At 45.9% G+C, this 25,978-nt stretch overlaps 1 protein-coding gene across 1 annotated transcript in view; it reads left to right on the top strand.

Annotated features, from left to right (window-relative positions):
* The first annotated feature begins 336 nt into the window (after positions 1 to 336).
* Positions 337 to 25,978, top strand: part of DDAH1 (dimethylarginine dimethylaminohydrolase 1) — a 226,446-nt gene continuing 200,804 nt past the window's right edge. Inside the window, exon 1 of the mRNA XM_038745570.1 lies at positions 337 to 636. Coding sequence (XP_038601498.1) covers positions 337 to 636 — 300 coding nt within the window. The remainder of the gene's footprint in view (positions 637 to 25,978) is intronic.

The following is a 25,978-nucleotide window of genomic DNA, read 5'->3' as shown; positions in this document are numbered from 1 at the left end:
CTGCTCTTGCAGCTCCAGCTCCTCCTCCTCCTCCTGCACTTGGCTCCTGCTTTTGCAGCTCCAGCTCCTCTTCTTCCTCCTCCTGCACTTGACTCCCGGTTTTGCCGCTCCTGCTCTTCCTTTAGCTCCTCCTCCCGCACTTTGCTCCTTTCTGCAGCTCCAGCTGTCGCTCCAGCTCCTGTTCTTGCTCTCGCTCCTCCTCGTCCCGCACTTGGCTCCTGCTCTCGCAGCTCCGGCTCTTCCTCCTCCCGCCCTCGGCTCCCGGCACCGGGCCCCCCGGGCCGCTCCCCCGGGGCGCGGTGCCCTGCGCGGCGCGCTGTGCGCGGGGGGGGGGGGATGTCGGGCCCCTTCGGGCGCGTGACGCACGCGGTGGTGCGGGGCCTGCCCGAGTCGCTGTGCGAGCGGGCCCTGCGGCGGGCCCCGGTGGGCGGGGGCGGCCCCCCGGTGTCCTGGGGCCGGGCGGAGCGGGAGCACCGCCTCTACGTGTCCGTGCTGCGGGACAAGCTGGGCCTGCACGTGCTCGAGCTGCCCGCCGACCACAGCCTGCCCGACTGCGTCTTCGTCGAGGACGTGGCCGTCGTCTGCCAGGACACCGCCCTCCTCACCAGGCCCGGGGCGCCCAGCAGGAGGAAGGAGGTAACCCGCGCCCCAAGGCCCTCCGCCTCTCCAGCCCTCTCCCCAGCCCTCCGTCTCTCAGCCCGCCCTCTCTCCATCCTTCCCCCCCCCCCCGTCTCCGCCCTTCCATCTCTCTCTCCATCCCTCCATCCCCCTCTCCATCCCTCCATCCTTCCCCCTCTCCATCCCTCTCTCCATCCTGCCCCCTCTCCATCCCTCCATCCTTCCCCCTTCCATTCCTCCATCCATCCCCCCTCCTTCCTTCCCCCCTCCATCCTTCCCCCCTCCATTACCCCATCCTTCTCCCCTCCATCCTTCCCCCCTCCATGCCTCCATCCTTCCCCCTCACCATCCTCCCCCTCCATCCCTCCATCCTCCCCCTCCATCCCCCCATCCTCCCCCTGCCATCCCTCCATCCTCCCCCTCCATCCCTCCATCCTTCCCCCTCCATCCTCCCCCCCTCCATCCCTCCATCCTTCCCTCCTCCATCCCTCCATCCTTCCCTCCTCCATCCCTCCATCCCTCCATCCTTACCTCCTCCATCCTTCCTCCTCTCCATTCCTCCATCCTTCCTCCTCTCCATTCCTCCATCCTTCCCCCTCCATTCCTCCATCCTTCCCCCCTCCATTCCTCCATCCTTCCCCCTCTCCATTCCTCCATCCTTCCCCCTCTCCATTCCTCCATCCTTCCCCCTCTCCATTCCTCCATCCTTCCCCCTCTCCATTCCTCCATCCTTCCCCCTCTCCAATCCTCCATCCATCCCCCTCTCCAATCCTCCATCCATCCCCCTCTCCAATCCTCCATCCATCCCCCTCTCCAATCCTCCATCCATCCCCCTCTCCAATCCTCCATCCATCCCCCTCTCCAATCCTCCATCCATCCCCCTCTCCATTCCTCCATCCATCCCCCTCTCCATTCCTCCATCCATCCCCCTCTCCATTCCTCCATCCATCCCCCTCTCCATTCCTCCATCCATCCCCCTCTCCATTCCTCCATCCATCCCCCTCTCCAATCCTCCATCCATCCCCCTCTCCATTCCTCCATCCATCCCCCTCTCCATTCCTCCATCCATCCCCCTCTCCATTCCTCCATCCATCCCCCTCTCCATTCCTCCATCCATCCCCCTCTCCATCCTCCCCCCTCTCCATCCTCCCCCCTCTCCATCCTTCCCCCCTCCATCCTTCCCCCCTCCATCCCTCTATCATTTCTCCTCTCCATCCCTTCATCCCTTCATCCTTCCTCCTCTCCATCTCTCCATCCTTCTCCCTTCCTCCTCTCCATCCCTCCATCCTTCTCCCTCTCCATCCCTCTCTCATTCCCCCTCTCCCTCCTTCCCCCTCTCCCTCTAGCCCTCCCTCCTCCATCCTTCCCTCCTCCATCCCTCCCTCTCTCTCTCCATCCCACTTTTTCTCCATCCCTCCTCCTGTCCCTCCCTCCCTCCATCCTTCCCCCCTCCATCCATCTCTCCCTCCCTCTATCCATCTCTCCCTCCCTCTATCCATCTCTCCCTCCCTCTCTTTCTCCATCCCACTTTTCTCCATCCCTCCCCCTCTCCATCCCTCCCTCCCTTCCTCCCCCATCCCTCCCTCCCTTCCTCCCCCATCCCTCCCTCCCTTCCTCCCCATCCCTCCACCCCTCCCCCCTCCACCCCTCCATCCTGCCTTTTCTCCATCCTGCCTTTTCTCCATCCTGCCTTTTCTCCATTCCTCCGTCCCACCCTCCCTCCATCCCTCCTTCCATCCCTCCATCCATCCCGCCCTCCTTCCCTCCTTCCATCCCGCCCTCCTTCCCTCCCTCCCTCTCTCCCTCCCACCCTCCATCCCTCCATCTCTCCCTCCCTCCATCCCGCCCTTCCTCCATCGCACCCTCTCTTCCCAGGACCTCTGGAGGGTGGTTGGGTGGGACACAGAGATGGAGGCTGGAAGGAAGGGGTGCTCAGCCTCTTGCTCCCCACTGCCTCCCTCCCTTCTCCCCACTTCCAGATGCCGTTATGTACCCCATTTCCAGCCTGAATAGGCTCCCACAGTAGTTAACAACTTCCCATTTCTAGGAGGGGCATTTGCGTGTTTTGGGGGGGTGGGAGGAGAGAGACAGTGGAAGAGGAGGAGAAAAAAGAGGGAGGCAGCAAGAGAGAGAAAGAGATGAGGGAGCGACAGCGTTGAGAGGGAAGGAGAAAGGGATGAGGGATAGGAAGAAAGATGAGAGATAAGGAGAGGGAGAGATGAGATGAGAGGGAAAGTGGTAAGGATGAAGGAAAGAGAAGAGGGAGAAATGAAGGAAAGAGATAAGGAAGAGGGAGAGATGAGGGAAAGAAAGTGATGAGTGAAAGAGATAAGGATGAGGGAGAGAGGAGAGGGTAAGAAAGATGAAGGAGAGTTGAAAGAAAAGATGGAGATGAGGGAGAGATGAGTGAGAGAGGGAGAGCTAAAAGTTCATTGTTAGTATCTATTGACCATCAGCAAGGGCTACTGGTGCTGTGGTGATGCTCAGGAGCATGATGCACATATTTGTGTCAGTGGTATTTCCTTCCAGGATGAAGCAGGTGCAAAAACCCCTGCACATTCATATTTCTTTCGGAAAACCCCAAACAAAAGAAAATGTAACTATCATTTGTTTCCCTGGGAGAGATGCATGTGTGTGTTGGGGATGGGGGGCCGTAAGGTGTGGCTGGCTGGCTGGCAGATGGAATAATGGCAGTGAGACTTGCAGAAGATGCTCCAATTTGGCTCAGTGAAGCGCACTCCGGTGCTGGGCAGCTTAAAGGGAGTCAATTCTAACGTTCATTCATTCATTCATTCGTATTTATTGAGCGCTTACCGTGTGCAGACCACTGTACTAGGCACTCGGCAACATATAGAGACGCTCCCTACCCAGCAACAGGCTCACAGTCTAACATGAGGGAGGATATGCCCCTTACTTTTCAGTGATGGGGAGTGACTCATTCAGATTTAGGCTGCAAAGTGAATGAATGCAGATGGATGTATCTGCTTGGTGGGGTTTAATGCTGGGGTGACCGGATTAAAAGAACCTGGACTCTCTGTACTTAGATTCGCTGCACAGAATGCAATTATTGTTTATCCCATCTCTCTAATTGGAGAAATTAATAGCCAGAGTTTGTGCGCAGCGTGGCTCAGTGGAAAGAGCACAGGCTTAGTTCATGGGTTCTAATCCTGGCTCTGCCACATGTCTGTGTGTGGCCTTGGGCAAGTCACTTAACTTCTCTGAACCTCCGTTACCTCATCTGTAAAATGGGGATTAAGACTGTGAGCCCCACGTGGGACAACCTGATCACCTTGTTTCCCCCCAGAGCTCAGAAAAGTGCTTTGCACATAGTAAGCGCTTAACAAATGCCATTATTATTTTCTTCTAGACTGTGAGCCCGTTTTTGGGTAGGGACTGTCTTTATATGTTGCCGACTTGTACTTCCCAAGCGCTTAGTACAGTGCTCTGCACATAGCGCTCAATAAATACGATTGAATGAATGAATGAAGTAGCTGTTGAAAAATACTGCTGTGTGCCTCCACAGGGCTGTGATTGCTTCCAGCATAAAGTAGGTCAACAATGAAAGACAAATAGGGTGGGATTCGATTTGAAAGTGCCATATGGTTTGGGCTGTACTAATGTTAGGAAGGCTGTTAGGGTTTAGGGTCGAGATAGTCCTTTTTTTGCTTACTCGGAGGAAGGGGTTTAGATCAGTTTTTGTGTGGTCTTCAAGGTGTAAAACACTGAATCATTATGGACATGCAGAACATGAAGTTGGGGCTCAAAATATCCTTTATTCTTCAATTGTGCCTCTTAGGTGTTTGCAGGATCCATTTTCCCAGAGGATAGGTCCCAACTCATTGAATTGCCTAATCATCCTTATAAATTAAATTTATAAATAAAGAAAAGAGCAACAAAACACATTTCCTAGACGGGATCCATTGCGTCTCCCCCTTCTAGACTGTGAGCCCGTTGTTGGGTAGGGACTGTATCTATATGCTTCTGACTTGTACTTTCCAAGTGCTTAGTACAGTTCTCTGCACACAGTAAGTGCTCAATAAATACGATTGAATGAATGAATGCTTCCTAGGAAATCCCAGATAATAATAATAATAATAATAATAATAATAATGGCATTTCCTTATGAGAAGCAGCATGGCTCAGTGGAAAGAGCCCAGGCTTGGGAGTCAGAGGTCGTGGGTTCTAATCCCGGCTCCATCATTTGTCAGCTGTGTGACTTTGGGCAAGTCACTTTTCTTCTCTGTGCCTGTTACCTGGTGTAAAATGGGGATGGAGAATGTGAGCCCCATGTGGGACAACTGGATTACCTTGTAGCTCCTCCATCGCTTGGCCAGTGCTTGGCATATAGTAAGCGCTTAACAAATGCCATCATTATTATTATCATCTCTAATTCAGTGAGTTGCCTTCCCATATCATCTCTAGAAAAGGTCATCCCAATCCGTGGGCCTGTTCTAGCTCAATGATTTAAGTGCTACTTTGCCAGTATAGTGTGCTTAATAAACACCATTGACTAACTAGCACAGTTTGTGCTTTGACATATGGAACAGGGTCATGTGACTTGCCCGTGGACAGGATCAGGTCAGGGCTCTGGATAGTGAAAATCAGGGAGAGGATCTGGCCAAAGTTCATCACTCCCTCTGCTCCCAAGATCACGCAGAGTTTTCAGGCGCCTTCCCTCCCCAGTGCTTTTAACTGCTTTTAACTGGGAACAGGGAGTGGTGGAGGTTGGAGGAGAAAGACTTTTGCTTGTTGGGCTGTGGGAGAATCCCCCTGATGGAGTGTGATGAAACCCCTCCCCCAACTAGCTGCCAGGAGTCAAAGGTAAGGGAGGTGGAGTGGGTGGGGTGTGGCTTCTAAGAGTGGAGCCTCCAGGAAAATTATCTAAATTTCCCGTTTGTTAAAGTGGCATTTCCTTTAAATAAAAAAATTTGAAGAGACTCCCAAGTTACTGCTCCTCATTGTTGCCCTCCTTTTGATGGTGGCAGCTAGCTTACTCTAACCAGTTGGATTCCATTTTAGAGTCCAATAATTCATTGTGTTCTAAGAATACAGACTGAAGACCACATTTTTTTAATGGTGTTTGTTACACACTTACTATGTTCCAGGCACTGTTCTAGACACTGAACTAAGCACTGAGATGGATGCATGATAGTCCAGGTTGGACAGAGTTCATGTATGTCCCACATGGAGCTCACAGTCCCCATTTTACAGATAAAATAATTGAGGTCCAGAGAAGTGAAGTGATTTCCCCAAGGTCCCATAGCAGACAGGTGATGGAGTTGGGATTAGAACCCAGGTCCTTCTGATTCCCAGGCCCATGCTCTATTCACTCAATCATATTTATTGAGCGCTTATTGTGTGCAGTGCACTTTAGTAAGCGTTTGGGAAGTACAAGTCGGCAACATATAGAGACGGTCCCTACCCAACAACTGGCTTAGAGTCTAGAAGGGGGAGACAGGCAACAAAACAAAATGCTAGGCCATGCTGCTCTCCAGCATGAGAGGCTTTAAGAGATAAATTTACATTGGGGTCATTTTCTCCCCATGTTGCTGATAATAATAATTATGGTCTTTCCTATGTGCTTACTATGTGCCCAACACTGTTCTAAGCGCTTTGGTAGATACAGAGTAATCAGGTTGTCCCATGTGGGGCTCACAGTCTTAATCCCCATTTTTCAGATGAGGTCATTGAGGCCCAGAGAAGTGAAGTGGCTTGCCCAAGGTCACACTGCAGACAAATGGTGAAGGCAGGATTGGAACTCAAGTCTTCTGACTCGCGAGTCCGTGCTCTTTCCACTAAGCAACGCTCCATCGCCTTTTGTTTGCTTAATGGGTCATGGTGGGTTTGATTTGAATCAATTTGAGTGTAGTAATTTTCCTTCTCATTTTAGGGGAAGAGAGCACATCCATTTCTTCTTAGGTTGTTACATTCTTGAGGGCCAAGGACTGCATTCAGTTCTCCATGTAGTTTTTCCAGTGCTTATTACAGTAAGCCCCTCTTGGGCAGATATCTTGTCTACCAAATCTATCCTCTCATAAGCATTTAGTACAGTGCTCTGCAAACAGTTAAGTGCTCAATAAATACCATTGATTGGCGAGGTACCAGACAGCATGTGACATTTCCAATGAAATGATTTCCCTTCAAATGAAAGGTTGTTTCTCCAAATATCAGATCCATTTTGTGTTTTGTTTCAAGAGGCTAAATCATCTTTTTTCATGGTATTTAACTGCACTAATTGCTGGGATAGGTACAAGATAATCAGACTGGACTCAGTCCATGCCCTGCATGGAGCTCAGCCTTAATCCTCATTTTGCAGATGAGGTAACTGAGGCCCAGAGAAGTGAAGAGATTTGCCCAAGGTCACATAGCAAGCAAGTGGTGGAGCCAGTTTTTGAATTTAGATCCTTCTGACTCCCAGGCACTGTCTGCTAGGCCATGCTGCTTCTCACTGTCTTCACTGCCATGGCAGCACACAATGAGGTGGCTCCCAACGAGGTACCCAACAGTTACTTGCATTTCAAATGAAATGCCATACCTGTGTAGTGCTCTGTGTACCCGTATATGTGTACAGTAGCCACTTAATACATATATTTCTAGGTTGCATGATTTTTAGGTTTCAGCCTAAGCTATGTCATGCTAGACAGGTAGTCCTATGACTAGGGTGGTCAGCTATATGGTTTTACAAACAGTCTTCTTTTTAGCTGGTCTGTCCCATCTGGTACTACTGTTTTCATGTCTTTTTACAATTTTTCAATCAGTCAATGGCATTTATTGTGTTAAGTAATAATAATTTTGGTATTTGTTTTAAGCTCTTACTGTGTGTCAGACACTGTAATAATAATAATAATAACAATTTTGGTAATAGGTGCTTACTATGTGCCAAGCACTGTTCTAAGCGCTGGGGGATATACAAGGTAATCAGGTTGTCCCACGTGGGGCTCACAGTCTTCATCCCCATTTTACAGATGAGGTAACTGAGGCACAGAGAAGTGAAGTGACTTGCCCAAAGTCACACAGCTGACAAGTGGCGGAGCTGGGATTAGAATCCATGACCTCTGACTCCCAAATCCAGGCTCTTTTCACTGAGCCACGAGCACTGATGTAGATATGAGGTAATGGAGTTGGACACAGCCCCTGTATCACATGGGGCTCACAGTGTTAATCCCCATTTTACCGATGAGGTAACTGACCCCCAGAGATGTGAAGTGACTTGCCCAAGGCCACACAGCAGACAAGTGGTGGAGCTGAGATTAGAACCGAGGTCCTTCTGATTTCCAGGCCCATGCTCTGTCTGTTAGGCCATACTGCTTCCCTGGGTTCAGAGCACTGTACTAAGTTCTTGGGGAGATCTAATACATCAGAGATGGTAAACATGTTTCCTGCCTGCAGGGAACTGAGAGTTTAGAGGGGGTGATGGACATTAAAATAAATTAGGGATCTGTACATAAGTGCTGTTTGGGCTGAGGCTTAGGTGAACATCAATGGTATTGATTGTTTACTTGGTGTGGAACATCATACTAAGCGTTTGGGAGAGTTCACTACACTAGAGATGGTAGACACCTTGTCAACTGTTGCATCTCATAATGAGTCTTCAGGAACATGGGATAAATAAACACGTTATCCAGAGAAGATCTGATAGCGTTCATATTTTATCTAGCTGTTTGGTTTCCTCTTTTGCAGTTCAGTTTTTTTAATAGTATTTAAGTGCTTACTATGTGCCAGGCACTGTACTAAGCCTGGATACAAGCTAATAAGGTTGCTTGTAGACACTTCCCTGCTTACATGGAGCTTACTGTCTGGGAGGGGGTGATGGTCAGACATTAAAATAAATCTCACATCCCCACATCCTCCCTCCCCACATCCGCCAAGCTAGCTCTCTTCCTCCCTTCAAGGCCCTACTGAGAGCTCACCTCCTCCAGGAGGCCTTCCCAGACTGAGCCCCCTCCTTCCTCTCCACCTCGTCCCCCTCTCCATCCCCACCGTCTTACCTCCTTCCCTTCCCCACAGCACCTGTATATATGTTTGTACGTATTTATTATTCTATTTATTTATTTATTTTACTTGTACATATCTATTCTATTTTATTTTGTTAATATGTTTGGTTTTGTTCTCTGTCTCCCCCTTCTAGACTGTGAGCCCACTGTTGGGTAGGGACTGTCTCTATATGTTGCCAACTTGTACTTTCCAAGCGCTTAGTACAGTGCTCTACACACAGTAAGCTCTCAATAAATACGATTGATTGATTGATCTCAGATATGTTTATGAAGTGCTGTTGGGCTGAGGGTGGGGTGATTATCAAGTGCTTAAAGCACCAAGCCTCCCTCCACCATAGCTTCTTTAGCTGAATTTCATGTGTTGCATATAGCACCAGTGTTCTTGTCCTGGGAGGAAAGCACCAAGGCTCTGGAGAAGCGCTCTAGGAGGGTGGGAAATGTGTCCTTTTGCAAAATGGAAGCAGTGTGGCTCAGTGGAAAGAGCCCGGGCTTTGGAGTTAGAGGTCATGGGTTTGAATCCCGGCTCTGCCACATGTCTGCTGTGTGACCTTGGGCAAGTCACTTAACTTCTCTGAGCCTCAGTTACCTCATCTGTAAAATGGGGATTAAGACTGTGAGCCCCCTGTGGGACAACCTGATTACCTTGTAACCTCCCCAGCACTTAGAACAGTGCTTTGCACATAGTAAGCGCTTAATAAATCCCATCATTAAAATGGTTCATCCAACGTTGGTGGATAGAGCACAGGCCTGGGAGTAGGAAGGATCTGGGTTCTACTCCCCACTCTGCCGCTTGTCTGCTGTGTGACCTTGGGCCAGTCACTTAATCAATCAATCAATTGTATTTATTGAGCACTTACTGTGTGCAGAGCACTGTACTAAGCACTTGGGAAGTACAAATTGGCAACGTATAGAGACAGTCCCTACCCAACAGTGGGCTCACAGTCTAAAACTTAACTTCTCTGGGCCTCAGGTATCTCATCTGGATAGCGAGGATTAAGATTGTGAGCCCCATGTGGGGCAGGGACTGTGTCCAACCCAATTTGTATCCAACCCAGAGCTTACTACAGTAGCACATAGCACTTAAATGTCACTGTTATTATTATTATTATTACTACATCTGGTGTCACACATGCCAATACCATGAGGGCTGTCAGTGGCTACCCTACTTAGGAAGTAGGCCCTTTCAGGAGGTACCCACTAGGCAAAAACATAGCCTGCAATCACGGAGTAGAGAGGCAGCGTGGCTCAGTGGAAAGAGCCCGGGCTTTGGAGTTAGAGGTCATGGGTTCAAATCCCGGCTCCACCAATTGTGAGCTGTGTGACTTCAAGCAAGTCACTTGACTTCTCTGTTCCTCTGTTCCCTCATCTGTAAAATGGGGGTTAAGACTGTGAACCCCCCTTAGGACAACCTGATCACCTTGTTACCTCCCCAGCTCTTAGAACAGTGCTTTGCACATAGTAAGTGCTTAATAAATGCCATTATTATTATTATTATCATTTTAAAAAGTATGAGCAACGTGACGTAGTGAATAGAACACGGGCCTGGGAGTTAGAAGGACCTGGGCTCTAATCCTGCCTCCGCCACTTGCCCAAGGCTCTGCTGTGTGACCTTGGGTTCCTTTTCTCTGCCTCAGTTACCTCATCTGGAGGATGGAGGTCTAGACTGTGAGCCCCATGTGGGACGTGGACTGTGTGCAACCTTATTAGCTTGTATCTAACCCAGCACTTAGTACAGTGCCTGGCACATAGTAAGCATTTAACAAATACTATTAAAAAAAACTGAACAGCAAAAGAGGAAACGGAGTAGCTAGATAAAATATGAACGCTATCAGATCTTCTCTGGTTAACGTGCTTATTTCTCCCACGTTCCTGAAGACTCATTATGTGATGCAACAGTTGACAAGGCATCATTAATTTTTTATTAGTTTCTGATTCCTTTGAAATAATCCTAACTAATCATGTATTGGTTTTCACATAAACTCTTCCTCCTTGTGCATATGAAGGATTTTGGAGCAAGCTGACTTAGGATGCATTCTGTAAAGTTTATGAACCTTGAGTGTGATTGGATTAAATGGTTGTTTCTTTTGACTATCCAAATGCACAAATTTTGTATTGTAAAACAAATTTTACTGTAAGTTCCTTGAGGACAGAGACCGCATCTTAACACTAATGACATATTTTCCTCAAGCACACAGCACAGTGCTGTTTACCCAGGAGAGACTCAATCAATCATCAGTGGTATTTATTGAGTCAGTGCTTTGCACAGAGTAAGCACTTAATAAATGCCATTATTATTATTATTATTACAGAGCACTGTACAAAGCACTTGGGAGGGGCCACTACAACTCAGTTGGTAGACACATTCCCTGCCCAGAAGGCGCTTATGGTCCTAAAGGGAGAGACAGATGTTAAATTATTGACGTGGACATAAGTGCTTTGAAGAATTTTGATACTGAGAAGGAACAATTATGGGCATCTCGTAATTGTCACGGCAGTTTTACACCTGAGATTGTAAGTCTTCCTGTGTCATAAAATCTCATTAAATTTTTGGTGGGGCAGGAGAAAAATGAGAAGTTGTCAGCAAATAGTTTGTAACTTAAACCAATGACTTTTTCAGTGTCTGCTGGAATTTACATGTTCAATGGACTTTTTTGAAATATGTATTTTGAAAGGAAGTAAATTAACAAGGCGCATGCCCAGTATTTCATTTTCAAATATGAAACTATGGAGCAAACAAAAATTTATTACCACTCTATCTGAGAAACAAAATCTACCCAAGGAGACTGTACTAAATGCTAGTACTTTAAAAAATGGTGAAAAATGATTGGCTGATGCAACTATGAGAATGCTTTTCATGGAACATTCAAATCCAATAAATTAATATTCACTGACGTTCACTGTTACTTGAGAATCATTTTGGCCTCCTACAGGAAATTTTGGGGTGCATACTCTTAAGTATTGAAATCAAATGCTAATATCCTTACCCCTTTTCTATAATGTAGCTAGACATTAAATTATCTGCTGCATAATTAACTACATGTTATTTTGCACATTAAGTGGGTGAAACATTGTTTTCCTCCTTAATTAAAAAATATTATTTTTTAAATCAATCAGTGGTATTTATTGAGTGCTTACTGTGTGCAGAACACCGTACTCAGCAATTGGGAGCATACAGTCCAACAGAGTTATCAGACACATTCCCTGCGTATAGTCCTTCATCTTTAAAAAAAAAAATCCACCTAAAAACCTTCCCATCATTATCTAATTCCAGATGGGAAAACTGCTCTAAACCATAATTAAAAATTGACTCACACTAAGATTAGAAGTGAGTATGCCAGAGGCTGTGCATATAGGAACAAATAGAGAAGCAGTGTGGCTCAGTGGAAAGAGCACGGACTTGGGAGCCAGAGGTCATAGGTTCTAATCCCGGCTCCACCACTTGTCAGCTCTGTGACTTTGGGCAAGTGCTTAACTTCTCTGGGCCTCAGTTACCTCATCTGTAAAATGGGGATTAAAACTGTGAGCCCCACGTGGGACAACCTGATCACCTTGTCTTCCCCCCCGCCCCCCAGTGCTTAGAACAGTGCTTCACACATAGTAAGCGCTTAACAAATGCCAGCATTAATTATTAATTAATTAACAAATTAAAATAGCCTGATAAATAGTTACCTTCAACTCTATTAATTAAACAGCTGGCATTTAGTGTGGTATCTTTTTTTAGAAGGGTTACTTTCTTGTGAGTGCTGTCAGAAAATAACGCGGTCCTACAGTGTGGAAATAGTGTTCCTGAAGAATCCTTATTTAACAAAAACATGCGTTCTGCTACAGAATGTGTTTCCAGAATGTGATTTGGATCTTCTAGACTGTGAGCCCACTGTTGGGTAGGGACCTTCTCTATATGTTGCCAATTTGTACTTCCCAAGTGCTTAGTACAGTGCTCTTCACACAGTAAGTGCTCAATAAATACGATTGAATGTAGCATGTGGGAAGAATTAAGGAATGTTCTCCCCACAGCATGAGTCTGTTTTTGGTGTAAAATGATAACACAGGTTGGCTCTGATAGATTCGGAATAGGAAGAAGTGGCCGTGTGCATTGTTCCTAGCATTAGTTAAAGCACCGTCCTGCTTCCCTTACTTGCCTCGGCCTTACTGTACACACCGGTCCATACTTTGTGGGTTTTGTTGTATGTTTCTGCAGTTTTACAATATTTAATACATAAGCGTGGCTCAGTGGAAAGAGCCCGGGCTTGAGAGTCAGAGGTCATGGGTTCTAATCCCGGCCTGCCAGTTGTCAGCTGTGTGACCTTGGGTGAGCCACTTAACTTCTTTGGGCCTCAGTTACCTCATCTGTAAAATGGGGATTAAGACTGTGAGCCCCACGTGGGACAATCTAATTACCTTGTATCTCCTCCATTGCTTAGAACAGTGCTTGGCACATAGTAAGCACTTAACAAATACCATTATTATTATTATAAGATAACATTTGAATGCAAGAGTGTAGAGCATTCTGCTAGTGGCAGATATGATAAACGAAGCTGTATTGAAAAATGTCAGTTTACTACAAAATCCTTCATATTTTGTATGTGTTTATGTGGAAACCAATATTTGATTAGTTAGGATTATTTCAAATGAATCAGAAACTAATAAAAAAATAGATGATGCCTTGGGCTCTTCAAACCATCTTAACTGATGAATTCCCTTTGAACCACTGATTACTATTAAGAGATTCCCCCCCCCCCATGTCACAGTATTCTTCAAGAACACAAGCCCAACCATATCGACCTCTCTCACTCACATGTCTGAAGCCACGTGTGTATATGTACAGCTATTTCTTCTGACCCACTATGCCTCTGTATCCAGACAGGCTTGCTTCGTTAGAAGAACAGTGTGTAATTTTGTTGTCACGTTCTAGCTAAAACTTGCAGTAAAACGTATACTGGCATTCCTGAGTATATTTGAAAAGTGGTGGGTAAAAGCAAACAGATCCTAAAGTGTGGTGCTATTTACGTAATTTAGTGATGCACAATTGATCCTGGAAGTTTAGAATGATACGATGAGGGAGAAATGATTTCTCCTTGATATTATCAGCTGGAATCGGTCTTTTGTAGTAATGGCTTTCACCGGGTATTACAAGCAAAATAGTAAGGAATGGAAGTAGACCATGGGATTTTGTGCAGAAAAATTGTTTCTGAAGAGATCATATTTCTTCTGAATTAGCTTTGATTGCTATAGTACTTGATAGCCAGCCATTAGTGTAAATCCTGGGCACATTAAAATCTACTTAGAGCATTAGCAAACAGATTTACTTTCAACCGCCTTTCCATAATCAAGTAAATTATTCATGGTCTCTTTTGAACCTGAACATAAATATGGAAATACATGGGCACAAAAGACGAGATGAGTATTGGCATGTTTCTCTGAATGGATTATTTTATTTGAAACTATCGACAGCATAAAATCTTAATATTGGGGGCAAAAATGCATTTGTCATTTTAACCTTGATTCATTCATTCAGTCTTATTTATTGAACGCTTACTGTGTGCCGAGCACTGTGCTAAGTGCTTGGAAGAGTAATATATAACAGTAAACAAGGCCCATTCCCTGCCCACAGTCTTGATGAAGAGCCTTTTTGTATCCTGAGTGGCAGAAATGCTACATGGTTTAGTGGATAGATCACGGGCCTGGAGTCAGAATGTCATGGGTTCTAATCCTGCTCTGCCACTTCTCTGCTTTGTGACCTTGGGGAAGTCACTTCACTTCTCTGTGCCTGTTACCTCATCTGTAAAATGGGGATTAAGATTGTGAGCCTCACATGGGACAACCAGATCACCTTGTATCCCCCCCAGCGCTTAGAACAGTGATTTGCAAATAGTAAGCGCTAAACAAATACCATTATTATTATTATTATTATTATTATTATTATTATTATTATTATTATTATTATTATTATTATTATTATTCTCTGGGTCTGTTACCTCATTTGTAAAGTGGGGATTAAGACTGTGAGCCCCACATGGGACAATCTGACTACCTTGTATGTGCCCCAGCGCTTGGAACAGTGCTTGGCATATAGTGAGCACTTAACAACTACCATAATAATTATTAATAAATGTGGACCAGTGAAACTACCCCCGCCTATCTCCCACTCTCTTCCAATATTATTCCTTTGGTTAAGATTCACTGCCAGTAGTAGCCTTAACACTTGCCTTTCACAGACCACCACCACCAAGACCTGCCAGCAGTCACTTGCTCGTTTTGGACAGGGGATATGGCTACCAACTCGGTTATATTGTTCTCTCTGTTAATAATAATAATAATGGCATTTAATAAGCGCTTACTATGTACAAAACACTGTTCTAAGTGCTGAGCATGTCCCTGAAGCACTTAGTACAGTGCTCTACACAGTAAGCGCTCAATAAATACAATAGATTGATTCACATTGCAAGTGGCAGAATCTCTGCTTGTGTGTAATAGCTAGCTTCATCCCAATACACCTTAGCTAAGTCTCCTTTGCACTGAAACTTAGAAAGGCACAGGGGCGAATAACACCACATCATCATCTTCATTCTTCTCATCCTGTTCTTCCTTTACCACCTCCTACTCTTGCTCATGACCATAATCAATATTTGAGTACCTCTGTGCCGATTACCATCGTTGGCACCAGGGACTTTACAGAAGAGCCATGAGACACAAAGAGCTTATAATTCAACAGGGAAGGCAAAACCATGTGAGTAGTTGAATAGTAGGAAAATGAAAAAATATGAGAATCAGAAAGTGGCTCGAAAACAAAAACCTCATCCTTCAGCTCAGAACTGTGGAAAGCCTTTTAAAGGTATCCCTATGCAACTTTTTGACAACCTAACCTCTCTCTTCCCCTCTTCGAAACTCCCTTTCTCCTCCCCACCCCATATAGAGAGGGTAATTGTACCAAACATCAGGTGTTTCTCAGTGTCCTTAAGCTCGGCTTTAGCTGAAATCAATCACTCAGTCGTGTTTATTGAGCACCTCCTCTGTACTAGGCAGTTGGGAGAATGGAAGAATACAAAAGAGGTGGTAGACATGTTCACTCCTCACAATGAGCTTGAATCCCCAATTGTCCGGCCTAACTAATTCTTACCTTCCCCGTCTATAAGGATAGGCCTCCTCTGGCTGGATTAATCAAATGGAGGCACTCATTGTCTGTACAGCCAGTTTGAGGTGTTTGGACAGGAATAGGAAGATGGAAATGGGTTGAGGGTGCAGTATCCAGAGAAAATTGTATTAGGATGAGGGGGACATGGGTGTGTTTTGAAGGTGGAGGAGCCATGAGAAGCAGCATGGCCTAGGAAAAGAGCATAGGCCTGGGAGACAGAGGACCTGGCTCTTAATCCTGGTTCTCCCAGTAGCTTGTTGTGTGACCTTGAGCAAGTCACTTCTCTATGCGTCCTCAGCTAAAAAATGGAGATTAAGTTCTCTTCCCTCTTTTTTATACTGTGATCCCCATGTGGAACTGGGACTGTGTCCAATCCAATTGACTTTCATCTGTCCTAGCGCTTAGAACAATGCTCGACACATAGTAAGCACTTAACTACTACAGCAACAATAATAATGTTTGGAAAATGCATGAACACGAAGGGAATTGATTTTTAAAAGCAGGCAGGAGAGCTGCCCTTGAGAGATGGCTGAGAAGGATGACTGTAGACTTAGGCATAGAGTTGTGTCTACCAGCTGTATTGCATGATACTTTCCTAAGCACTTAATGCTCACCACAAAGTAAATGCTCAATAAATACCATTTGATTAGTGAGAGTGTAGATGTGAGAGTGGGAGGGAGTCAGAGAGGAGAAAGGGAGACATCCTGGAGCTCACACTTCATGGTTTTGGTTTTGTCACTTAAGGGGTTGGGAAGGTAGCTTGGGGCAAGGGATGGGGGAGATGGAAGCATTGGGAGCTTAAAGTGCTTTGCACGTAGTAGGTGCTTAATAAATGCCATCATCATCATCATTATTATTATTATTAAGGAGGAATGAGGCTTAAGCCTTCCTCTTCTCTTCTCCCACTCCCTTCTGTGTTGTCCTGACTTGCTCCCTTCGTTCATTGCGCACCTCCCAGCCCCACAGCACTTAGGTACATATCTGTAATTATATTAATGCCTGCCTCCCCCTCTAGACTGTAAGCTCATTGTAGGCAGAGAACGTTTTTGTGGTTGTCCTCTCCCAAACGCTTAGGACAGTGCTCTGTACACAGTAAGGGCTCAGTAAATCTTATTGGCTGATTAAGGAAGTTAAAAATTAACAGGGACCGGCGGCATGGGAGTCAATGAAGGAGGAGAAGCGTTATTGCTGGGTGAAAGAGGGGACACAGTTTCAGCAAGCAAGAATAAATTTGAAGTGGCCCAGGTTGACCTGGTGCCTGGATTTCCTCCAAGAGCTCGCTGAGGCGTGAGCTAAGGAGTGGAAGGAGCTCTGGAGTCGATCCAGAGCTGAGGGTCGATGGCGTGAGATCGTCAAAGGGACAGGGAGGGACGGTTAGCATGAGCCCCATGTGGGACAGGATCTGAGTCCCATCTGCTTATATTGTATCCACCCCAGTGCTTAGCATTCATTCAATCATATTTGAGTGCTTACAGTGTGCGGAATACTGTACTAAGTGCTTGGAAAGTACAATTCAGCAACAGAGAGAGACAATCCCTGTCCACAACAGGCTCACAGTCTAGAAGAGAGGAAACAGACATCAAAGAAAAGGCATCAATAGCATCAATATAAATAAATAGAATTATAGATATGTACACATATAATTATAGTTATATCTGTAATTATAGAGAAGCAGCATGGCTCACTGGAAAGAGCACGGGCTTGGGAGCCAGAGGTCATGGGTTCTAATCCCAGCTCCGCCACACGTCTGCTATGTGACCTTGGGCAAGTCACTTAACTTCTCTGAGCCTTAGTTACCTCATCTGTAAAATGGGGATTAAGATTGTGAGCCCCAAGTGGGACGACCTGATCACCTTGTATCCCCCCAGTGCTTAGAACAGTGCTTTGCACATAGTGCGTAACACATTCCATCATTATTATTATTATTACACATCAAAACCAGTAAACAGGCATTAATATAAATAGAGTTTTAGATATGTACATAAATACACAAGTGCTGGGGGGTAGAGCATTCATTCATTCATTCAGTCGTGCACTTACTGTGTGCAGAACACTGTACTAAGCGCTTGGGAAGTACAAGTTGGCCACATATAGAGACGGTCCCTACCTAACAATGGGCTCACAGTCTAGAAGGGGGAGACAGACAACAAAACACATGGACAGGTGTCAAGTTGTCAGAATAAATAGAATTAAAGCTAAATGCACATCAACAAAATAAATAGAATAGTAAATATGTACAAGTAAAATAGAGTAATAAATCTGTACAAACATACAGGTGCCGTGGAGAGGGGAAGGAGGTAGGGCGGGGGGATGGGGTGGAGGAGAGGAAAAAGGGGGCTCAGTCTGGTCTGGGGGCCCAGCAGAGGGAGGGAGTTGGGGCGATGGGTAGTGGAGGATGAGCAGAGGAAAAGGGGGGTTTAGTTTGGGAAGGCCTCCTGGTGGAGGTGAGCCTTTGGTAGGGTTTTGAAGGGAGGAAGGGTGACTGGTGGATTTGAAGTGGGAGGGTATTCCATGCCAGAGTTAAGATGTGGGCCAGCAGTCGACTTGCCCAAGTTCACACAGCAGACAAGTGGCAGAGGCAGGATTAGAACCCAGGTCCTTCTGCCTTCCCAGGCCCGAGCTCTAACCATTAGGCCACACTGCTTGGGCAGCACATAGTACGTCCTTAACAAATACCGTAGTTATTCTTATTCATATTAGTGGACAGGGTTGGGTTTTGGCAGCACAGGAGGGAAGCTTAAATAGGGAGTCAGAGTTGGGTGTATGATGCCCTGGGATAAATGAAAAGGATCAGGGGAGGGGTTGTCCAGAGATTGGATATCTCTCCAGTGAGATAAAGTTTTACAGGAAGAGGAGAAAAGGTAGGTAAGTAAGCCGTGGTCAGAGAGTGGTAATTCAGAGTTGGTGAGGTTAGAAATTGTTCAGTGACCAGTTTTGGTGGATGGAGCAGGAACTAAGTGGAATTGAGGAGTTAGAGGAAACCAGTGACTGGGTGATCATTTGGAAAAACCACATGGATTAAGCGCTTAGTACAGTGCTTTGCACACAGTAAGTGCTCAGTAAATACAACTGAATGAATGAAGTCCTAGTGGATCAGTGTAAGGGAGGAAGGGAGAGAGACAATCAAATCAGAGAATTGGAGATGTGGCCAGGGGAGAAGTGGATGACGGCAACTACTAATTGAAGCGGGTAGTCGAGGCAGATGATGTAGACTTCATAGAAGAGTAGATGAGTGAACCCTTTGTTGGGTAGGGACTGTATATGTTGCCGACTTGTACTTCCCAAGCGCTTGGTACAGTGCTCTGTACACAGTAAGCGCTCAATACGAATGAATGAATGGTGCAAAAATGGCATGAGGGTGTTGGCCAGGAGCAGAATCCACCCCCTCTCCCAGGCAGGGGGAGCGAGAGAAGTAGTGTCTCCATCAGGAGAGAGGAGCAGGGGAGACGGTCTTATCCATTCTCCAACTGACACCACTCCCGTGGAGAACTCATTTGTTCCCATGGCTTCAACTGGATTCTCCAGTTGATTTTCAAATCTTTATCTCCTGCCCTGATCTTTCTCCTTCTATCTTATCGGATATCCTCCTGCCTTGAGGACTGATCTACTTGGTTGTCCTGCTGACACCTCAAACTTAACATGTCCAAAAATGAATTCCTTATCTCCCCTTCCCTACCTTTGTCCGCCCCCCCCCCCCCCCCCGCCACTTGTTTTTTATGACATTTGTAAGCGCTTACCGTGTGCCAGACACCATACTAAGCACCGGAGTAGGTACTAGTTAATCAGTCCACATCCCACTTGGGGCTCAGTCTTAATCCCCATTTTACAGAAGAGGTAACGGAGGCACAGAGAAGTGAAGTTCACTCATTCAGTCTCTATTGAGAGCATACTGTGTGCAGAGCACTGTACTAAGCACTTGGAAAGTACAGTTGACAACAGAGACAATCCCTACCCAACAATGGGCTCCCAGTCTAGAAGAGGGAGATAGACAACAAAACAAAACAAGTAGACTGGCGTCGATAGCATCAAAATAGATAAATGGAATTATAGATATAATTGACTTGCCCATGGTCACACAGCAGACAAGTGGTAGAGCTGGGATTAGAACCCAGGTCCTTCTGACTCCCAGGCCTGTTGTTATTCTTATTTTGGTATTTGTTAAACGCGAGTCCTGCTCCTTGGGAGGGTGCAGGGGAGCGGGCGCGCGGGGGTTCTTGGTGGCCCTCGGTTCTGTCAACCAGAAACTAGACCCGGATGCTTCTCTCACTTCTCTGACTTTCCAATCGGTGTAGACTATGCCACCATCCTTCCTGACTCATAAGCCTGTAACCTTGGCATTATCCTCGACTCATCTCTCTCATCATCTTTGTCATTCAATCCACGTATTCAATTTGTCAGGAGATCTCAGACTGAGCCCCCTTTTTCCTCTCCTCCTCCTCATCCCCCCATCCTACCTCCTTCCCCTCCCCACAGCACCTGTATATATGCTTGTACAGATTTATCACTCTATTAATTTTACTTGTACATATTTACTATTCTATTTATTTTGTTGATGATGTGCATTTAGCTTTAATTCTATTTGTTCTGCCGACTTGACAGCTGTCTACATGTTTTGTTTTATTGTCTGTCTCCCCCCTCTAGACTGTGAGCCCGCTGTTGGGTAGGGACCGTCTCTATATGTTGCCAACTTGTACTTCCCAAGCGCTTAGTACAGTGTTCTGCACACAGTAAATGCTCAATAAATATGATTGAATGAATGAATCCTGTCAGTTCAACCTTTACAACCTTTCACAACCTAAATCCACCCTTACCTCCCCCATCCAAACTGTTACCATGTTGATCCAAGTACTTAGGCCATCCCACTCCAATCCATAGTTCAGTCTGCTGCCTGGATCATTTTTCTACAAAACCATTCAGTCAACGCTTTCACACTCCTCAGGAACCTCCAGTGGTTGCCCATCCACGTCCTCTCAAACAGAATTGCCTTACCGTTGGCTTTAAAACACTTGATCACTTCAACCCCTCCTATCTTACCTCGCTGATTTTCTACCACAACCCACACCATTCACTTTGCTCCTCTAACACCACCTCAATCTCATCTTCTAGACTGTGAGCCCGTTGTTGGGTAGGGGCTGTCTCTATATGTTGCCAACTAGTATTTCCCAAGCACTTAGTACAGTGCTCTGCCAAAGCACTGTTCTAAGCGCTGATTGTGTCATAATAATAATAATAATGATGGCGTTTATTAAGCGGTTACTATGTGCAAAGCACTGTTCTAAGCGCTGGGGGGATACAAGGTAATCAAGGTTGTCCCACATGGGGCTCACAGTCTTCATCCCCATTTTACAGTTGAGGGAACTGAGACACAGAGAAGTGAAGTGACTTGCCCAAAGTCACGCAGCTGACAAGTGGCAGAGCTAGGATGTGAATCCCCCTTCTAGACTGTGAGCCCGCTGTTGGGTAGGGACCGTCTCTAGATATTGCCAACTTGTACTTCCCAAGCGCTTAGTACAGTGCTTTGCACACAGTAAGTGCTCAATAAATACGATTGAATGAATGAATCCATGACCTCTGGCTCCAAAGCCCGGGCTCTTTCCACTGAGCCACGCTGCTTCTCATGTGGGCAGAGAACGTGTCTGCCAATTCTGTTGTATCATAGTCTTCCAGGTACTTAGTACAGTACACACGTTTAAGCACTTAATACAGGTGATTGCTTGAGAGAGAGAGGGAGCCAGATTTCGGTGGAGGTGACGAGGAACAGTGACTGGGTGAGGAAGGAGAGTTTGCCCTCCAGAGAGCAGTGATTTTGTTGACCACATTGTTGTGCAGGGGATGGGTTGAGATTGTGTGAACCTGAGTTGACTGGGAGTGAAGTGACAGGGTGTGTTGCTGGGAATGGGTGGTTTGACGCAGCAGTGAGAGAGGAGAATGGCTGAGGCCAAAGCTGGCGAGATCATGATAAAGGCCCAGGTCCTCAAAGCTTACCTCCTCCAGAAAGCCTTCCGAGGCTGAATCCCCCTTTTCCTTTGCTCCTCCTCCCCTTCCCATCACCCCTCCTCCCCCCCACCGCTATACCGTCCTCCCCGCCCCACAGCACTTGTGTATGTATATATGGACATACTTATTATTCTATTTATTTTATTTATGGTGTGTATATATTGATAAGTACTAAGCGCTTAGTACAGTGCTCTGCACATAGTAAGCGCTCAATAAATACGATTGATGATTGATGATAATTCTATTGATTTATTTTTATGCTATTGATGCCCGTCTACTTGTTTTGTGGTGTTGTCTGTCTCCCCCTGCCCCTTCTAGACTGTGAGCCCATTGTTGGGTAGGGATTGTCTCTATCCGTTGTCGAATTATACTTTCCAAGTGCTTAGTACAGTGCTTTGCACACAGTAAGCGCTCAGTAAATACGATTGAATGAAAGACTAGAACCTTGGGACCCCAGTCTTGAGAGAGGGCAGAATCCCGACGTAATACAGGTTGTGCAGACTCTGGACCCTGGTTGGCAGCAACAAATAAGGCCTCAGCGCTGCCCCAGGTTGGGAAGTGGATTTCTTCCTCCCAGCCCACACTGAGCACCTCAGGAGGCCTTTCCAGATTGAGCCCCCCCCATTCCTCTCCCCCTCCCCAACCCCCCTACCTCCTTTCCCTCCCCACAGCACCTGTATATATGTTTGTACAGATTTATTACTCTATTTTACTTGCACATATTTACTATTCTATTTTATTTTGTTAATATGCTTTGTTTTGTTGTCTGTCTCCCCCTTCTAGACTGTGAGCCCGCTGTTGGGTAGGGACCATCTCTATAAGTTGCCAACGTGTACTTTCCAAGCGCTTAGTACAGTGCTCTGCGCACAGTAAGCGCTTAATAAATACGATTGAATGAATGAATGAGCACAGGCCTGGGAGTCAAAAGACCTGAATTCTAGTCCTAGCTCCACCACTTGTCTGCTGTGTGACCGGGGACAAGTCACTTGCTTCTCTGTGTCTCAGTGACCTCATCTGTAAAATGGGGACTAAAAGTGGGAGCCCCATATGGGACAGGGTCTGTGTCCAACCCATCGCAGAGAAGCAGCATGTCGTAGTGGATAGAGCACAGTCCTGGGAGACAAATGGTTATGGGTTCTAATCCCAGTTCTGCCACTCGTGTGCTGTGTGGCCTTGGGCAAGTCACTTCACTTCTCTGGGCCTTAGTTACCTCATCTGGAAAATGGGGGTTAAGACTGTGTATGCGGGACAGGGACTGTGTCCAACCCGATTTGCTTATAATAATAATATTGGTATTTGTTAAGCGCTTACCATGTGTCAACCACTGTTCTAAGTGCTGGGGGAGTTACAAGGTGATCAGGTTATCCCACTTAAGGCTCACAGTCTTCATCCCCATTTGACAGGTGAGGCCCAGTGAAGTGACTTGCCCAAGGTCACACAACTGACAAGTGGCAGAGCAGGGATTAGAACCCACGACCTCTGACTCCCAAGCCCAGGCTCTTTCCACTGAGCCACGCTGCTTCCACCCCAGGGCTTAGTACGGTGCTTGGCACATAAATGTTTAGTAAGTACCATTATTATTATCACCTCGTATCTACCCCAGCGTTTAGTACAGTGTGCCTGGCACATAGTAAGCGCATAATAAATATCATGAAAACAACCGAAACAAGACATTTCCCAGAGTGGCTGAGGTGATCCAAGTAGCTGGGTCAGTGGTGGCTTCCAGCAGTTAATTCCGTTTCAAATGATTTGCGTCTTGTGACATCCTACCTTGCCCTGTCATTGCCAAAGAGTTTAAAATGATCCACAGACCTAGCAACTGAAGGAGCACTAGCCAGAGGTTATGAAGAGGAATGAAATGGCTGATTACAATCTTCATGTTTAAGCTTAGGCCTGGTCCCCGGAGAAGATGGAGAAAACGTAGATGGTGTTTAAAGATGGTGGAAAACCTTAGTGTAAATTTAAGAGGCACCTCCTTTTTGCAATAAAACATCAGAGCTGCCAAGTGGACGGCATTCCAGACTGCCTCTGAGGCAGCGGTCGTTTCAAAACGACAAATGAAATGGGTCAGCGCTTTTAAGCTAGTTATTATGGTATTTAAGCACTTAAAATATACCAAGCACTGTACTAAGTGCTTGGGCAGATACAAGATAATCAAGTCCATATGAAGCTCCCAGTCTAAGTAGGAGGAAAATTGGGCATTGAATCCCCATTTTGCAGGTGAGGGAACTGAGGCTCAGATAAGGTAAGTGACTTGTCCAAGGTCATACAGCAGGTAAGTGGAGGAGTGGGATTAGAACCCAACTCCTCTTACTCCCAAGCCTGTGCTTTTTCCACTAGGTCTTGCTGCTTCCCAGTGAGAAGCAGTGTGGGTCAGTGGAAAGAGCCCGGGCTTCAAAGTCAGAGGTCATGGGTTCTAATCCCAGCTCTGCCACTTGTCAGCTGTGTGACTTTGGGCAAGTCACTTAACTTCTCTGGGCCTCAGTTCCCTCATCTGCAAAATGGGGATTAAGACTGTGAGCCCCACATGGGACAATCTGGTCACCTTGCATTCCCCCCAGCGCTTTGAACAGTGCTTTTCACATAATAAGTGCTTAACAAATGCCATTATTATTATTATTATTATTGTTCCCAGTGGAAGCTGCAGTGGAGCTGTTGTAATGGAATCCTGCTTGGAAGGTCTAGGGTTTGTTAGAATTCTGACGATTATTAATTTTTCTTAGTTTGGCTTTCTGTTGAAAGAATAAACCTTAATTGTTTGTATGTTTGTACATATTTTTGTTTGTACATACATAAATCTGTTTTTACATATTTATTACATTACTCTATGTATTTATTTTACTTGTACATATCTATTCTATTTATTTGATTTTGTTAGTATGTTTGGTTTTGTTCTCTGTCTCCCCCTTTTAGACTGTGAGCCCACTGTTGGGTAGGGACTGTCTCTATGTGTTGCCAACTTGTACTTCCCAAGCGCTTAGTACAGTGCTCTTTACACAGTAAGCGCTCAATAAATACGATTGATTGATTGATTAATTGATACTGCTAAAATTGTCTCTTTTTTCCATTTGCTTAAGAAATAGCAAAGAAATATAAATAGAAAGACCAGAAGTATATTTCTGAGATATAGTTCCATACACCTATACCTGAGGAAATTAGGTTATTTTTGGAAGATAAGATCACATTTCAATTCCTGGCAGAGGCTGTATCAAGTCTAAGCTCAAGTTTACTCGGGGAAGGTCAGGTCTTTGGGTCGATCCGATCACCAGCTAATTGCCAGTCAGTCAGGTGGCAGTCTGATAAGGGATTGCCCTCTCTCTGTAGACCCCTTGTCACTTAGGAGGTGCTGAGCCTGTGATTGAACCCCACTTCAATCCAGAGGTCCCTTACTGCCAGTCAAAATCCATATTGGGATTTTGTGTAAAAGCAACTTTTGTGAACGTCAGACCCTTGCTCGCAAGCTCATGTTTGCCTCCCGGTCCCTCCCAGGAACGAGCAGGATGGAATGGAATAGAAAGCAGCATCCTAACTATCCTTCCCAGGGCTCTTTCAGAGCTTGGTTGGTTCCGGAATCCCGGCTCCACCACGTCTGCTGTGTGACCTTGGGCAAGTCACTTAACTTTGCTGCATCTCAGTTACCTCATCTGTAAAATGGGGATTGAGTTTGAGCCCCATGTGAGACAGGGACTGTGTCCAACCTAATTAACGTGTGTGTACCCCAGTGCTTAGAATAGTGCTTAGTACATAGCGCTTAACAAGTACCTTTATTATTATTATTATTATTAAGGGGAACCCTGCTACTGAGGAGGCTCAAAGAATCAATCAATCATTGGTAAGCAGTTAGTACACTGCTCTGCACACAGTAAGCGCTCAATAAATGCGATTGAATGGATGGTATTGAGCACTGTGTGCAGAGCACTGTATTGAGTGCACTTCTGTACATGTCTGCAATTTATTTCATTTATTCATTCATTCAATCAATCGTATTGAGCGCTTACTGTGTTCAGAGCACTGTACTAAGTGCTTGGGTAGTACAGATCAGCAACATATAGAGACAGTCCCTACCCAACAACGGGCTCACAGTCTAGAAGGAGGAGACAGACAACAAAACAAAACGTGTTTCTATTAATGTCTGTTTCCCCCTCTAGATTGTAAGCTCGTCATGGGCAGGGAATGTGTCTGTTATGTTATTGTACTCTCCCAAGCGCTCAAAAAATACAACTGACTGGCTGGGAAA

Source organism: Tachyglossus aculeatus, chromosome 4 (genome assembly GCF_015852505.1).
Source record: "Tachyglossus aculeatus isolate mTacAcu1 chromosome 4, mTacAcu1.pri, whole genome shotgun sequence".
In the NCBI taxonomy this organism is placed as follows: domain Eukaryota; kingdom Metazoa; phylum Chordata; class Mammalia; order Monotremata; family Tachyglossidae; genus Tachyglossus; species Tachyglossus aculeatus.
This window is presented reverse-complemented; position numbering and strand designations above follow the sequence as displayed.